The 15,794-nt window shown below is 43.0% G+C and overlaps 1 protein-coding gene across 1 annotated transcript in view; it reads right to left on the reverse strand.

Moving 5' to 3' along the window:
* Positions 1 to 15,794, reverse strand: part of Snx9 (sorting nexin 9) — a 61,238-nt gene that overhangs the window by 21,775 nt on the left and 23,669 nt on the right. Inside the window, exons 4-7 of the mRNA XM_042702077.1 lie at positions 15,231 to 15,359; positions 4,900 to 5,065; positions 3,320 to 3,464; positions 1,096 to 1,180 (exon numbers count right to left, since the gene is read on the reverse strand). Coding sequence (XP_042558011.1) covers positions 1,096 to 1,180; positions 3,320 to 3,464; positions 4,900 to 5,065; positions 15,231 to 15,359 — 525 coding nt within the window. The remainder of the gene's footprint in view (positions 1 to 1,095; positions 1,181 to 3,319; positions 3,465 to 4,899; positions 5,066 to 15,230; positions 15,360 to 15,794) is intronic.

Raw genomic sequence — 15,794 nt, forward strand, 5'->3', positions numbered from 1 at the left:
GGCTCTGTGGTAGAGTGCTTGCCTACCATACATGAAGCCCTGGGTTTGATTCCTCAGTAACACATACACAGAAAAAGCTGAAAGTGGCACTGTGGCTCAAGTGGTAGAGTGCTAGCCTTGAACAAAAAGAAGCTCAGGGACAGTGCCCAGGCCCTGAGCTCAAGCCCCATGACTAGCAAACAAACAAAACCAAACAAAAACAAAGAAAAAAAAACAGCCATAGTTCTCTTTTCCAGAATTTCATTTCATTGGGGAATATAGAGCTATATACTATCTAAAATAAAATCTATCAGTCATCAAAATACAGCATAACACCAAAGACTGTGTATGTTTTGTTAACAATAACCATTTCCCTAATATTACTCTAAATCAATTCTAAAGAAGTCATTAACTCCCAGCTTTTATTTGCTTGCTCCTTGAGTTGACAGCTGGCTTGCTAGAAGAAACACTATTACCAGCATATTGGAAAAGGTACCTATTCTCTTATTATATTTGCATTTTCCCAGGATAGAAACCTAAATATCTGAATTGAGTTTATTAGCTAAACATATGGGGCAAGTAAAAAACAAACAGCATATGGCTTATGCTTCACAACACTTTAGAAAATAAAAAAGTATTAAAATACATAAAATGAATATTGTTGGTTCAGTATTAATAGTCTGAAATACTCTGAAAGTAAAAAATACCTGGACAGGGCTGGCAAGGTGGCTCAGTGGTAGAGTGCTTGCCTTGCATGCATGAGGCCCTGGGTTCGATTCCTCATAAGCAGAAAAAGCTAGAAGTGGTGCTATGTCTCAAGTGGTAGAGCGCTAGCCTTGAGGTGAAAAGCTGAGGAACAGTGCCCAGGCCCAGGCCCAGAGTTCAGGCCCCACGACCAGCAAAGAAAAAAAAAAAAAGAATATCTGGACAATAACAGGCATTACTTTATGCTAACTATTTATAGGACCCCTAAAATGCTAACCTACCTATATTATCGGTTATTTAGAAAATTACATCTATTTAAAAATATCTCCCCAAAGTCTAATAACTCTCCTAGCTTTAAGATATTATCAAAGACCTTATTTAGAAATAAAGAAAACAAATGAACAAACTTACAATGATGGGAATTTTCTCTTTGGGTTTTGCTAGTTGCTTGGCCAACAAATATTGCTCCATTCCAGGTTTTGCAAATCCAGGAAACCTGGTCATGAAGACAAGTGTTCATATAAGTCTTGTGTCTTTTCTTGTAAGAATTCTACAGTTCTCACCCAGGTTACCCTAACACACCAGTTTTAAACTTGTTCTTTCAGATGAACCAGAACTGGAAACTGTGGTAAGTGAAACCAACGTAATCAGATCGATCAGTGGCCAGGGAGCTGCTTTTAAGCTCAACAGAGGGAAGAAAGCAAGCAGCACGATTCCAGCAGGTGTGGTAACTCATGAGCACGTTACCTGCTCACCAGACCTTACTTACCCCCTCCCCTAGCCCTCAGGGTTATCGATGATGTGGCCATAGATGGCCACACTACATTTGCCCTTTAGCGCACCCAGTCGGAGAGGCTAGTCATCCCTAATTTCTGGTACTGTTCACAGCATTTGTGTCATTATCTTCTGGACTTGCCTTAAGAACCAGTTTATAAGGCAGGGCAGAAGTCTCCCTAGTGAATCAATCCAAAGTATAATAAATTTGGCTACTTCCAGGAAAATTAAAAAAAAACTACATCCAAATGGTATTCCTCAAATTGGGGAATATATGCATAGCCATTTCTCAAAAAGAAAGCATTCATTTGGGGCTTAGATTTTCTTTCTAAACTTACAATGGGAAAAAAAATTCTTATTTTTACAAAATCCCAGCTGCATTACTTGGAATTCATTCCAATACCAAGCCAAAGGCCAATGTGACATCTTAGGTCCTTTATCCTTTCTTCATTCTCAAGCTAGCTTCCCTGCAGTTTCCCACCCCTACCCCCCACTGTAACACAGCACCTACAGGAGATCACAAAGCTGGGGGCAGGGGCTGCAAAAGGAAGCTCCAGCTCTGGGAGCCTCAGCCTCCCCATGTGAAGATGGGACCAAGCACCTCTGAGCCAAGGGGATGGAAGCCTGATGTAGTGACCCTAGTGCTGTATGTACTCAGTGAGTTAAATCACCAGGAGTTGTGTCATCATCTCCTTGCAAGAATTCCCTGCAGCCTCAATGGGGTTTTCTCCCTGCTTCCTCGGCACTGAGAAGTCTGCCTGCCTCACAATTTATCACACGTCATTGTCACTGCTCAATCCAGCAGGCTGGTGGTGCCTTAGAGAACATACTGCCTACGCAGGACCTGGGAGGAGTTCTGAGAACACACTTAACTACTTCATGAATGAATAGTCTCCCCAATAGCCCCTCCATTGAACAACCTGTACTCTTGTGGGAATCGCATACAGCAACAACTCCTGGACCAGCCAGTCTCTGCAAGGGCAAAGCATACTGCACTTTTTGGTATGCTACAGATCATAGAAAAACTGGTGCTGACTATGGACACCTAGTTAATATTCTCTGAGCAGTTATGTACTTTAGTGATTACCACAGCAATCTAAGATGGAGTTCAAGCAAATTACGTCTCTGATCTCCTGCTCTGGTATAAGGTTATGTTCTATAACTACAATGCTGCTGTCACACAAAATGAATTGCTGAAAGCTGCTAATACTTAAATAGTTTTAAAATGTGTTGCAAACTTAAGTGACTTATTTATGTATGCATTAATCAAATAAGAATACATAGGGTTTTTATTTTTCTTAACTATTTTTGTGCGTGTGTATTTTCTTTTTTTTTTATTCTGGGGATCAAACTCAGGATGTTGTACTTGCTAGGCAAGTCCTTTGCCACTCAACTACATCCTAGTCCAACAGAGTTTTTAGTTGTTCCCAGTACCAGAGAGACAGAAGCTTCAGAAACACAGGTTTAAAGAGGACAACTTGAATGACATTTTAAGACAGAAAGAATCCTTAAAGCTAACTTCTTTAGAGCTGAGGAAAATGAAGTTCAAATAGCAAACTCAGAGCAAGTCTCATGGGCACAATGCAGAGAGGAACAAGAACTGGAGTCTCTGCTTTGCAAAACAGGGTCCAGAGGCAAATCACATTTAAATGGGTTGTAATCATACTTTACACTTAGGTTTAAAGAACAACTTTAGAATAATGCATATCACTATTGGCCAAAGGGATAACTTCAAATTTGAATTTAAGAACTCATATATAGCCAAGAATCAGTAACTAATTTTATTCTGCATGCCACTGACCCCCAAGAAAATACATTACATGCCCAGATCCCCGCTACCTCTACTGCCATTTACACTGACTTGTTAAGTGGCAGCTTCATGGACGAGGCACCAGGCCGTGTGCTTCCTCGCTGGGCACTGCTTGCATCAGCCGCTTCCGAATCCTTAAAGTAAGACGACTTGGGCTCATCCCAGTCTTCGTCCCAGTCATCGTCATCACCAGTTGCTAGAAGTGGGAGGAGAAGATAATCGGTGCAGAACATGAGAAAAACATAGAAAAATAAATTACTTAATTTTCTGGTAACAACTGACTGATGAAAGGTAGAAAGCAGGGCGCGGTGCAAGAGTACAATGTGGATGTTGTAAGTAAAGGCTCTTTATAAGTCAGCGTCAGGGTTGAATGATTTCTGCTTTTTGGTGGAAAAGAAAAATCAGAAAAAAGGTAAATATGAATATTAAGTACATTAACTGTGTGTGTGTGTGTGTGCGCCTGTCCTGAGGTTTGAACTCAAAGTCTGGGCAGTGCCCCTGAGCTTTTGTGCTCAAGGCTAGCATTCTGCCAACTTGAGCCACAGCTCCACTTTCAGCGTTTTGGTGGTTAACTGGAGACTTTCAGACTTTCCTGCCTCGGCTGGCTTGGAATCACGATCCCCAGACCTCAGTCTCTTGAGTAGCTAGGATCACAGGTGCAAGCCCCTGGTGCCCAGCTGGTCCACTAATTTTTGGCCACCGCCCAAATTCCTTATACAAAATAGTGCAGTATTTGCTCAACTCCTACACACATCCTGCTGTACTTCAATCATTTCTAAATTACTTATAATTCTTAACAATGAGAACAAAAGTTGTGTAAAAAGTTGTTACACTTGATTGTTTAGACAAAAATGAGAGGGGAGAATAAGCCATGTTCATCACAAGACAGACTTGTTTTTGGTCATGGAACGTGTACGTGGCCTGGGGGAGGGGAGAAATTTTGAATGAACCCAGGTTGTTGAACCTGAGGTTTCAGCACTTTTGTTGAGGGACCTAGGACTGCAAAAGGGTAGACTGTATTTAATCTCCCACTCCAGCTCCTGACACAGTCTAGTCCCTTGGAATTCACTGGGTAAGAGGAATAGCTTCCTTTTTAATGAGGTAACTTATGGCATGCTCTTCAACAGGGTTGGTCCCTCTTGATAGAGGGATTATGATTAACCAAGGCATGACAGAGGCTTAGAATTTTCAGCCCAACCACACCCTGAGATGGCTTAATATCAAGTTAATAATCAATCATGCCTATGTGATGCGGCCTTTATCCCTGCAGTGTGGGCTTCTTCACACTGTGTGAGGTGCTGGAGGTGGAGTGCCAGCGAGGGCGTGGATGCTCCACGCCTCCCCCAAGCCTGGCTCTCTGCATCTTTTCATCTGGTATTCAACAGGATCCTGACTTCCCTCTGCCATCCACTGACTTGCTTTGTAAGTCAGGCATTAGCAAATTAATGGAATCTGAAGAGGGGACTGAGAGAAGGCAGATGCGCCAGAAGGACCGTGTGGAATGGCAGAACTCCCAGGCAGTGTCCTCTGGAGATCTGGGAAGCGCCTGGGGCCTGGTCACTGTTGTGCTGGCGGAAATGGCAAGACCAGTTTGGTTTTCTGTCTCTTTACCTTCAGAAGCCTCTCCTCACCTGGTCCTTGGTAGGCCTGAGGGTGGCCGAAGGCAGCATCCCAGTTGTTGGAAGTGTTTCTCTGCGTACCAGTTGCCTCTGGCTTGGCCCCCCAGCCATCTGAGCTGTCCCAGTTCCCAGATTTAGGGGTGTTCCAGGCTGACCAGGGGTCATTACTACTACCAGCCTGTGGGGACGAGACAAAGAAGGAACACTGTGATATCTAGGAACTGACGCCATTCAGTAATGGACTGTAAACGCAGAACAGAAGGGTTGAAAGCCAATAGAATTTTATTTAGTAATTTTAAATCTCAACAGTTACACCCCCCCCCCCAAAAAAAAAAAAGCAAAACACTTCTGATGCTGTATTTGCTTAGGAACTCTGCATTTGAAAAACAGACACAAAGAAAGCATCAGACTTGGCTATAGCTCTTTTTCCTTCTAGTCAGTAACTATTTCCCTCAGCAGTCTTCATTGCCAGCATCTCCACACCCCACTGTGTATACACAGCCCCAAGTAACGACTGTTTTATGGTTTTTAAACTCACCTATGGAATTTTATACTGTTTGTGTGTGTTTCCCAGTTGGTGTTTTTTTATTACACCTGCTTAAATGCTTTATAGCAATCCATTATTTTTTTTTTTTTTTTTGTCGGTCGTGGGGCTTGAACTCTGGGCCTGGGCGCTGTCCCTCAGCTCTTCAGCTCAAGGCGAGCACTCTACCACTTGAGCTACAGCGCCACTTCCGGTTTTCTGGTGGTTTATTGGAGATAGGAGTCTCACGGTCTTTCCTGCCCTGGCTGGCTTTGAACCGCGATCCTCAGATCTCAGCCTCCTGAGTAGCTAGGATTACAGGCGTGAGCCACCAGCGCCCGGCAATCCATTATATTTTTAGTTAAGTGATTTTTATCTGAAAAAGTAACACATGTATAGTAAAAAAAAAAAAAAAAAAAAAACACCAAAAAAACACCTCAAATGGAATGAAAGGATATACAACTGAGCAACATGTCCATACCTTAGGATACCAACTAAGGCAACTGTTGTTGCCAAAAGACAAAAGCACAGCAAGTTTAGTCATAAATCTCTCAGCTTTTATTCCTGATTCATGAACTGAGCAGCTTCCAACCTATGAAAGAGAGTGAGAGGCTGTGCAGGGCAACTGTGACCAGCAATATTGATGCCCATGTATCTTGCTTTCAGTATCCTAATAAGTTCCCAAAACATAGCTTGCTGTGTTTGATCTAGAATAGGTGATTTTCAACAAGCAAGCACAGGAAAAATGGTATTTAGAACATGCTAATACCCAACACTGTTAAAGTGACACCTGTGTTAGGAAACTCATCTCAGCCACTGTAGAAAGGTTGGAAGATAGGGGCAGGCTGAGACGGCTGGATATGTGAGAAAGCAGGAACAGTAAAATCTAGAAGGTAAAGATATGAAACTTGCTTAAACTTTTTGTCCTCAAAAATTTTAACAAGGGCTGGGAAGGTGGCTCAGTGGTAGAGTACTTGCCTTGAATGCATGAGGCCCTGGGTTCGATTCCTCAGCACCACATAAGCAGAAATAAGCTGGAAGTGGCGCTGGCACTCAAGTGGTAGAGCGCTAGCCTTCAGCTGAAGAGCTGAGGGACAGCGCCCAGGCCCAGAGTTCAGGCCCCATGACCGACAAAAAAAAATTTTTTTTTAACAAAATGGAAAAATGAAACAAGCCCTGTTCAACCACTGTCCTGTGAGCTCAGAGTGACACTAGGGGTGGAAATGGCGGGTGCACACACTATGTTTGATAAGCCAGGAAAGTGGTACACGTGACAGTCCTTTGCCACTTAATAATGGACAGAGCATCAGGCAACTGTGTTGTTGCGCGCATCGCAGGTCGCAGGGTAGAGTCTCACAAATCTGGGAGGTATCAACCTCGACACACTGGTCAATAGAATTTCATGTGCACTGTCACTATGGCTCCCAGGCCATGATGAACAAAGCAGTGCAAGGTTAAACCAAACACAAGAGAAAATGTTCAATCCACAGTGGCAGTAAGTGCAGCATACAAGAGGCTGCAGTCAATATAACATGGCAGTGTTGCACAGTGAACTTTTTCTTAAGCTGACGGAGGGCATTCCAAAATAACGGAATAAAAAGTACAGTACAGTAAGTATGTAAACCAATTAATACAGCTGTTTACCATTATCACTGAGCATTATACACTGGATTAATAGAGCCACATCTCTCTCTCTTTCTGTGGTACAATGATTTGAACTCAGGGCCTCATGCTTGCTAGGTAGGTATATGCTATCGACCACTTCAGCCACATGCCACTTTTTATGTTTTACGTTTTAGATAGGGTTTGTGCTTTTAGCGAGTGGCTGGTTTTGTATCTCAATACTGCAACGCTCTGCCTTCTTAGTAGCTGAGATCACACAAGTGTCCCACTAACCCCAACCTTGCAACACACTGTTATAGGACTAGCAGCACGACGAATCACTATAAACACCTGAGTGGTCAATGTGCTATGCTAGGCTACAACATTACTGAGTGATGAGTTTTCAGCTCTATTGTAATCTGACAGGGCCACCGTTATTTATATGCAGTCCATAGACCAAGGCACTGTTAAGTAGTGTACAACTATATATATCTCCACCTTAAAATAAAAAGGTGCTCATGAACAGCATTGTCACTAAAGTGAACACAGCCTCAAGTGAGTGCTAGCTAGCATAGCTGTGACTGGACAACACAACTACACACACACACACACACACACACACACACACATATTTTTGGGTCAGTCATGGGCTTGAACTCTGGGCCTGGGTGCTGTCCCTGCACTCTTCAGCTCAAGGCAAGTGCTCTACCACTTGAGCCACAGGGCCACTTCCGATTTTCTAGTGGTTTACTGGAGATAAGAGTCTCATGGACTTTCCTGCCTGGGCTGGCTTTGAACTGTGATTCTCAGATCTCAGCCTCCTGAGTAGCTAGGATTATAGGCGTGAGCCACTGGTGCCTGGCAAAAACTATATTGTTATGTAAAATGGCTAGGAGAACACTGATCTACTAGAAAGATTTTAAATCCTACATAACCACAGGAATAGTGATTAAGGATTTAGACTCTAAAGTCAATCTAGGTTTGTGTCCCTGCTCTACCACTCACCAGTTGCATATACAGCTTCCACTGTATTTTTAAAGTGGCTGTAGTTACATTACCTTCCTATAGGGGTTTTATTAAGTATTACATGGCATAATCATGTAATAATAATACAAAACATGTAACAGAATACTAGTACATAGCATGTATTCATTTAGTACATTATCTTAATGTATATGGGAACTCATTTAAAATAAAAAGAAAATAGCCAGGTACAGTGGTACATGCCTATAATCACAGTGGTCAGAAGGATGCCAAGTTTGAGGCTAGTATCGGCTAAGACACCTTGTCTTAAAACATAAAATAAAACCGAAAATATAAAAATAAAATATAAAGAAAAGAATGAAAACCAGTATTTTTTTTGAAACCAGTATTTTCTGAGCAAATTCCCCATCTGAGTACCACATTTATTAGCTTATGCTACAAATAAGAAGGCCAAACAGTTTTATTGCAAATGGTTCAGCACTAAGTCGTATTACTAGAGAAGCTTAGAGAAAATTCTAGGCACTTGCAATCTATTCTCTTCACAAACATAAAAGAGGCTGGAGAGAGAACTGACATCTTCTGTGTGCTGAACGCTGAGAGCCTGGTGTGTTCAAATCTAAGTCCTACGGTGACGAGCTGGGTTAGACGCCTGCTTTACGTACGGATCCCTCAGCCGCTAACTTCATGGCTCTCAGCCTCAACGGCTCCTTTCCTTTGTCTGTCAACTGCAGCCCTGTTCAAATAACAGCCTTGTGTTGGCTGCCATTTCAGTTTCTCCATTTTTTCCTTCCACCTTTCCCTCCCTGGTCATTTCTACCAAGCATCACTTCCAGTCTCTTCTCTGCCCCTTCCCGGTTGCAGGCACTCAGCCACAGAGTGTCACCCGTTCACTAGAGCTCACTGCCCAGGGACAAATGCCCCAGTGAAAGCCACACATAAATGCCTGCAGGGTCGTCATTCTTCAGCCGATGCTGAAGAAAAGCCTTCTCGAGACCCTTTACCTGAAACCATTTCCTCATGTGGGAAGAAACACTTTTAAGGGTTGGTAAATGTTTATTTCCTCTTACATTTAAGTTTGAAATTTACCTTATTTATGAAAGAAGGAGAAGGAGAAGAAGAAGAAGGTGGTGACTGGCTGCGACTTTCAACACAACCAATCTGAGCCAAAATATCAACCTTAAAATAAAAAGGTGCTCAGTGAATGGGTGAAGAGTATACCAGAAGTTTTAGCTCAACACTGCAAATTTATGGCAGAGCTAAATTCACTAGAAAATTCTGCATGCCACTCACTCACCCACAAATGTTACATGCAAAAAGCCCCCAACTGTCACAGGCTGGCACGCAGCCACAGTTAGCATCCAAAGTCTGCTGCTCGTACTACAAGACAGTATCATTAGCTAGGCACTAGTGGCTCACACCTGTAATCCTCCCAGGAGGCTGAGATCTGAGGATCACAGTTCAAAGCCAGTGTAGGCAGGAAATTCGGCAAAACTGATCTTCAGTTAAACAACAAAAAGCCAGAATTAGAACTGTATCTCAAGCGCAAGAGTGCAGCCTTGAGTGAGAAAGCTAAGGGGCAGCACCCAGGCCCTGGGTTCAAACCCCAGTGCCACCGCATATGCAAAAAAGACAGTTATCACTGAAGCACTAAAATCAATTACAGGTAGCCCAGAAGGAATGGAACAAGTAATCCAGAGGAAAAACATATAGCCAACGTTTCAAAATGTTAAGATTTTGAATCTTTTGATTTGAAGGGCACTAAATGTGACTGCGCCTAGCCGACATGAACAGCACTGTCACTAAAGCGAACACAGCGTCAAGTGAGCGCTGGCTAGCATAGCGCTGGCTGAACACAACAGTCCGGCCAATTCATGAGCTCTGGGGCGACAGAGAACAGCTTCTTAATGTGTGCTCTTAAGGCACGGCGTCTTTCTGACATGGGGTCACAGTTTTGCTTCCATGAGGCCACTCAACAAAACTGCCAAGAGGAGGCCACTCAACAAAACTGCCAAGAGGACAACTGTCATGAGCCCAACTTCCAGGTCTCATCTCCTAGCCTCACAATTCCCAGGCGGTCAGTCAGTATCATTACCATTTTGACCGTGTTGTATTCTTTCCCAGGTACCACTCTGTGGAGCACATGGGCAGCAAATATGGCGCTGGGAGGGGGTTGAGTGGGCAGAGCCTAATTTACTGTAGAGCACATGGCCAGCCAAGATGGCTCTGGGAGGGGGTTGAGTGGGGAGACCCCAATTGATCTTCTGATCAGTGCCTAACCATCCCGTGAAGGCTCAGGTGAATGATAGGGTGTGACCTTGACAGTGATTGGTTCCTCTTCCTCCCTTACCATGCCACCCACCCTTGTTGTCTTTAAAAGGGGCTGCTCTCTGTTAATAAACGAGTTTTTCTACCTGCTGGATTTGGCTCCCCGCTGTGTCTGATTGTCTCCTGGGCTGAGGGAGGCTAGGGAACGGGCGAGCGCCGCACTTACCTTTCCTCGGACCCCGTCCGTCTTTCGTGGGACGGACGAAGACCCAACACCACTCTCTTGTGAAGTGGTGGTATTTTTTCTCATTTTACAGATGCAAATGAAAGTGAAATTGGAAATCAACTAATACACAAAGATGACAATCAAGATGGAGTAACAGACCAGTTTAATTTTAAGTTCTCACTTAAAATACATTAAAAAGATTTTTAGAGGGTACTCCCATTTAGGCCTTGCATTTGCTAGGCTGGAGCTCTACACTTGGGCTATGCCTCCTGTCCTGTTATTTGTAGTTAATTTAAAATGAGGCCTTGCTTCCTGCCCAGATGTGAGCCTCCTGCAATGCCTCTTCCAGGCTTCCAGCAGGTGCACGCCCAGCTTGACTCCATGGAGATGGAGTCTTGTGGACTTCTCCACATGGGCTGGCCTTCAACTGTGAGCCTCCCAATCTCTGCCTCCCACATATACTGGGATGACAGGTACATGCCACAACACCCAGCTATGGGCTGAGAAAGGAGTCTCAAGATCTTTTCTGCCTGGGCTGGCTTTAAACTGTGATCCTCCTAATGACAGCCTCCCAAGTAGCAAGGATTACAGGCATAGGCCACCAGTGCTCAGCTTATATGAAACATTTTCAATGAAAGACAGTGAAAGGGGTGTGTGTGAGAAAGAGCCAGAGAGAGCAAGACAACAAGCCAGAGGGGGAGGAGTACATACGGAGAACTGCAGAGGTGTTCAGGTCTGATCCTGACACCTGATCACCATCACATGAAGCAACTGCCCAATACCAGATAGATTGAGAGTCACATGGGAAAACTAAGTCCCTACATGACTGCTCCCACCAGTCAGAAAAGAAAACCTCACCATGGGTGGTGGATGGGGTTCAATACAAATGAGGGCTTTGCTTCATAATGCCTCAAAGTAACTTGTGTGCCCCAATATAAGGCTCAAAAGCATAATGGGAACACAAGAATATCCAGTGTTAGCCGGGCACTGGCTGCTCACGCCTATAATACTAGCTACTCAGGAAGCTGAGATCTGAGGATCACGGTTCAAAGCCATCCTGGGCAGGAAAGACCATCAGACTTTTATCTCCAATAAACCACTAGAAAACCAGAAGTGGTGCTGTAGCTCAAGCGGTAGAGCGCTTGCCTTGAGCTGAAGAGCGCAGGGACAGTGCCCAGGCCCAGAGTTCAAGCCCCATGACCGACAAAAAAAAAAAAAAAAAAAAAAAAATCCAGTGTACAGCAAGGTAAAATCACAATGCCCAGCACCCATTACAAAAACTATCAGGAGCCGGCCGTTGGTGGCTCACGCCTGTAATCCTAGCTACTCAGGAGGCTGAGATCTGAGGATCATGATTCAAAGCCAGCCCAGGAAGGAAAAGCCATGAGACTCTAATCTCCAATAAACCACCAGAAAACGAAGTGGTGATATGGCTCAAGTGGTAGAGAGCTAGCTTTGAGCTGAAGAGCTGAGGGACAGTGCCCAGGCCCAAAGTTTAAGCCCCACAACTGACAAAAACAAAACAAAAACAAAACAACAACAACAAAAAACTATCAAGAATGGAAAAAAGCAGGAAACAGACCCATCACCAAGGGCAAGCTCAGTCAATTGAAGCAGTCCCAGAGAATGGAATCAGCAATATTTAAGAGTAACAAAACTTTTGAACGTTAATGCGGCAGAGTAAATAGCTTTAATGGACTGTACGAAGTGATGACTTTAAGCACAAAGAAAACAAATAGTCTAGTGAGTTGAAATACATTAGATCAATGCAAATCCGTAGGTCCATAATACTACAAAAAGGAAGACAGTGAAACTCTTCAGTCACTATTTGAAACAGTTATAAAACAACTAGCAATTATCCTGAATTTTCATAGAAACTAGCACTCAAGATAGCTAACTAGCTCTCCAGCTGGTAGAAGTTGCTACTCTACAGAAGAAATCAGCACAGCACATGTAAAACATCATATATTCAGGCAGGATCTAACAACTGGTGATAAAGCACTAGGTGAATGGATGGTAGTGCTGAACTCACACCAAGTAGATTACTTTCTGGTCAGAAGGTGAAAACATACAACTTAACGGGACAGGGGCTGTTCTGATTAGTGGACTGAGCAAATCCCCTTGTCTTGTGAAGTGATATAACACAAAACATATAGCACTGCCTACCCCAAAGGTCCAATTTTGAGTCCATTAAGCCTTGAGGCCTAATGGGCAAATTGTCAGAGATGTAGAGGACAGAGGAACAATCAGCATCATAAGAAAACCACCAGATGATAGGAATTCTAAAGGACAACTGGCTAAGTCAAGAGTTTTCAAGTTTTTTTTAAATGTATGGACCATGTGGAAAGCAAGACTTAAAGGACATAATTAGATGTAAGGCTCGTTTCCAGCATGGACACCGTTCATTAACAAGCCATCAAGGGCATTTGGGTCAGGAGGAAGAAATTAACCTGATAGGTGAGAAAGAAATTTGTTGGAAAGGTAAGAATTATGAAATTTAAATAAGGTTACAAACAGTGCACATCACATCTATTTGTACTTGTGTATAAACCCAGGTGCACACAAGAGAAAATAATATGCACACATAGACAGCTGCGATGGTGGGAAATGTGATCCTTTAATCAGTAATTGCTGACTACAAAATGGTAAGTTCTGGTTTTATAATAGGTGCTTTTTTTGCTGTCGATATATAATTTTTTTTTGGTCAGTCATGGGGCTTGAGCCCTGGGCTTGGGCGCTGTCCTTCAGGTCTTCAGCTCAAGGCTAGCGCTTTACCTCTTGAGCCACAGCACCATTTCCGGTTTTCTGTGTGGTTTATTGGAGATAAGAATCTCACGGACTTTCCAGCCTGGGCTGGCTTTGAACTGCAATCCTCAGATCTCAGCCTCCTGAGTAGCTAGGATTATAGGTGTGAGCCACCAGCATACGGCTTGTTGTCAATATTTTGCTTTTTACATGTCATCCTTGGAAACACAGACCAGTAAGAAGCAAATTCCTACATCTAACAACAAAGCCTACAGCACAATCAGGCCATGGCTCTCTGAATAAGACCTGACTCACTTCTCTGATTTCTCCTTAAGTAGGTAAGCCATGGTCTAAGTAAGCAACTATTGCTGCACAACACAGGAATAACTCCAGGGGAGAGACAAAGAAGATGAGCAATAACTGGACTTTCCTGGAGTCTGCCTACACGCATCTTGGAAGGTGGGCCCAGCTTGAGAATGAACAAAATTAAGGTTGTTTCTGTTGTTGTTGTTGTTTTTTAATCAAGCCAGCAATCAAATGCACAAAGGAAATATGAAAGTCCAAAAGATACCCAGTAGTGGTGCCCAGGCACCTGTGACCCACCATTTCCTTCCAGAAGTCACTGGAGTTCTATAAAGACAGTAAAGGCCACCGTTTGGTATGCCCATCTAACCAAAAGGCATGAAATGTACCTTTTACCATTGGGATCTTGGGGAAAGGTGCTGTGTGCAGCCAAGGGTCCATCTTTATTACTACATGAGCAATTCTCCTATACTCTGTCTTGCTGTCATTTAGCCATTCCTGTCAGGGCCTATCAAACAGTTGCACGCTAACACTTAGTTTCCTGCTCAGAAGGAAGCAAAAAGGGACCTCAGGAACTTGGTAACTGGGAGCCTCCACAGCAAGACTTCCCGGTGGGCTGGCCGGGAAGATAAATGGGACGTTACCATTGTTGTTCACAAGACAGGAAGGCTGTCTCAAGGAGGTTGAGGATTTTCCTTTCTCTTTTGGTGCAGCTCATTCTCAGGAATAAGAAAATGAGTCTTTATTAGAAATTTCTCAGTCATTCAACATTTAATAATCAGGAGCCAACTGTGTTAGAAAGAGAAAACAAATGTAAACAATATCTGATTCCTAGACCCAGAAGATTTTGGTCAGAATTAAGAAATGAAGATTAAACTCTTCCTCCAAACAGCCTAGACTAGGTTATCAAATCCTCTTAAGTAAAACAACCATTTCAGCTCACAATATAGAACTTTCACCTATCTTGGAGCTGGGAATGTGACTTTGTGGTAGAATGCTTGCCTAGCATGCATGAAGCCCGCGCATGAGCACGCGTGTGTGTGCATGCGCGCGCGCACACACACACACACACACACACACACACTCTCTCTATAATTTCTCCAAGTGCTTAAAAATAAATGGCTTTACAATTTTCCAAATAAAACTTCCAATCCAGTCATTGTCAATAAGCATTCAGCAATAACTAAACTACTCAAATTCATCTACACTGATTAATAAAAACTAACGGCAGCTGCACTATTTTTCTCAAATTGCTCCACTGATCTAAGTTTTCTAGAAACAACATAGTCAGTGTAAGTTCTAAGTGTCTGGATCTACTTGTGACTAGCACCTGCGTTACTCTGTCCGTGAGCAAGGGGAGCCACATACCACAGTCCTGATCCAGCCAACGCTTTGATGCCAACCTCAACCACAGGCCTCTTGTCTTTTTTACATGCCCTCATTTCAGAGACTACTTTCCACTTCCATGGCTGTACTCTTAACGCAACTGACTCTCAGTAACTCTCAATACCTTGTCTCTTGGCATACAATTAGTTTTGAAAACATTCTTTAGTAGCTTAACAGGTGGGTGCTTTGTTAATACCAACAGAAATGCCACACAAAAATCTTCAAAGCTACTTTGATCATGCTTCCAGGGAATGCAAGAGCTGCCATCATAAAAGCCCCCAGATACCCTCTGCCCTGAGTCAGACATACCTGGTTAGCACTGCTGGCCGCGGATGAACTGGCTTGTGCTGCTGTACTTGCTGAGAGGGAATCGAGAAAGGCTTGGTCAGCCACAGAATTCCCACAAGAAAATTGGTCTTTTCCATCACTGGGTAAAATCTAAATGTTAGAAAGAACTAGAATTAGTTTTACACATGGGGATCACTTCAGAAGGAGAGCTTCTTAAGACATGCAAGAAGGACCATCAATTATGGAAAAAGGTTTTTACATGTCTGTCACGTATTACAGAAAAGGGGTTTTAAACTCTTGAATGCTATACATTTTCCTCTAAGTACTGCTTTGACTGCATTCAGAAAATTTAGTACATTGTATTTTTATTTTAATTTGAATTGTTTTATAACTTCTCAAGATTTAATTGGCACATGTAATTTGGAAATGTGTTGCTTAATTTCCAAGTATTTTAGAATTTTCAAGTTATCTTTCTGTTAGGGATTTTGAGTTTTATTCCACTGTATTTTGGGGTTGATCTACTGATATTTCATTTTTTTAATGAAAAGCATATATTTAAAAAATTTAAACTTAAAAAATTATAAA

This window comes from Dipodomys spectabilis, unplaced genomic scaffold, assembly GCF_019054845.1.
Source record: "Dipodomys spectabilis isolate Male_0828 unplaced genomic scaffold, ASM1905484v1 ptg000302l, whole genome shotgun sequence".
In the NCBI taxonomy this organism is placed as follows: domain Eukaryota; kingdom Metazoa; phylum Chordata; class Mammalia; order Rodentia; family Heteromyidae; genus Dipodomys; species Dipodomys spectabilis.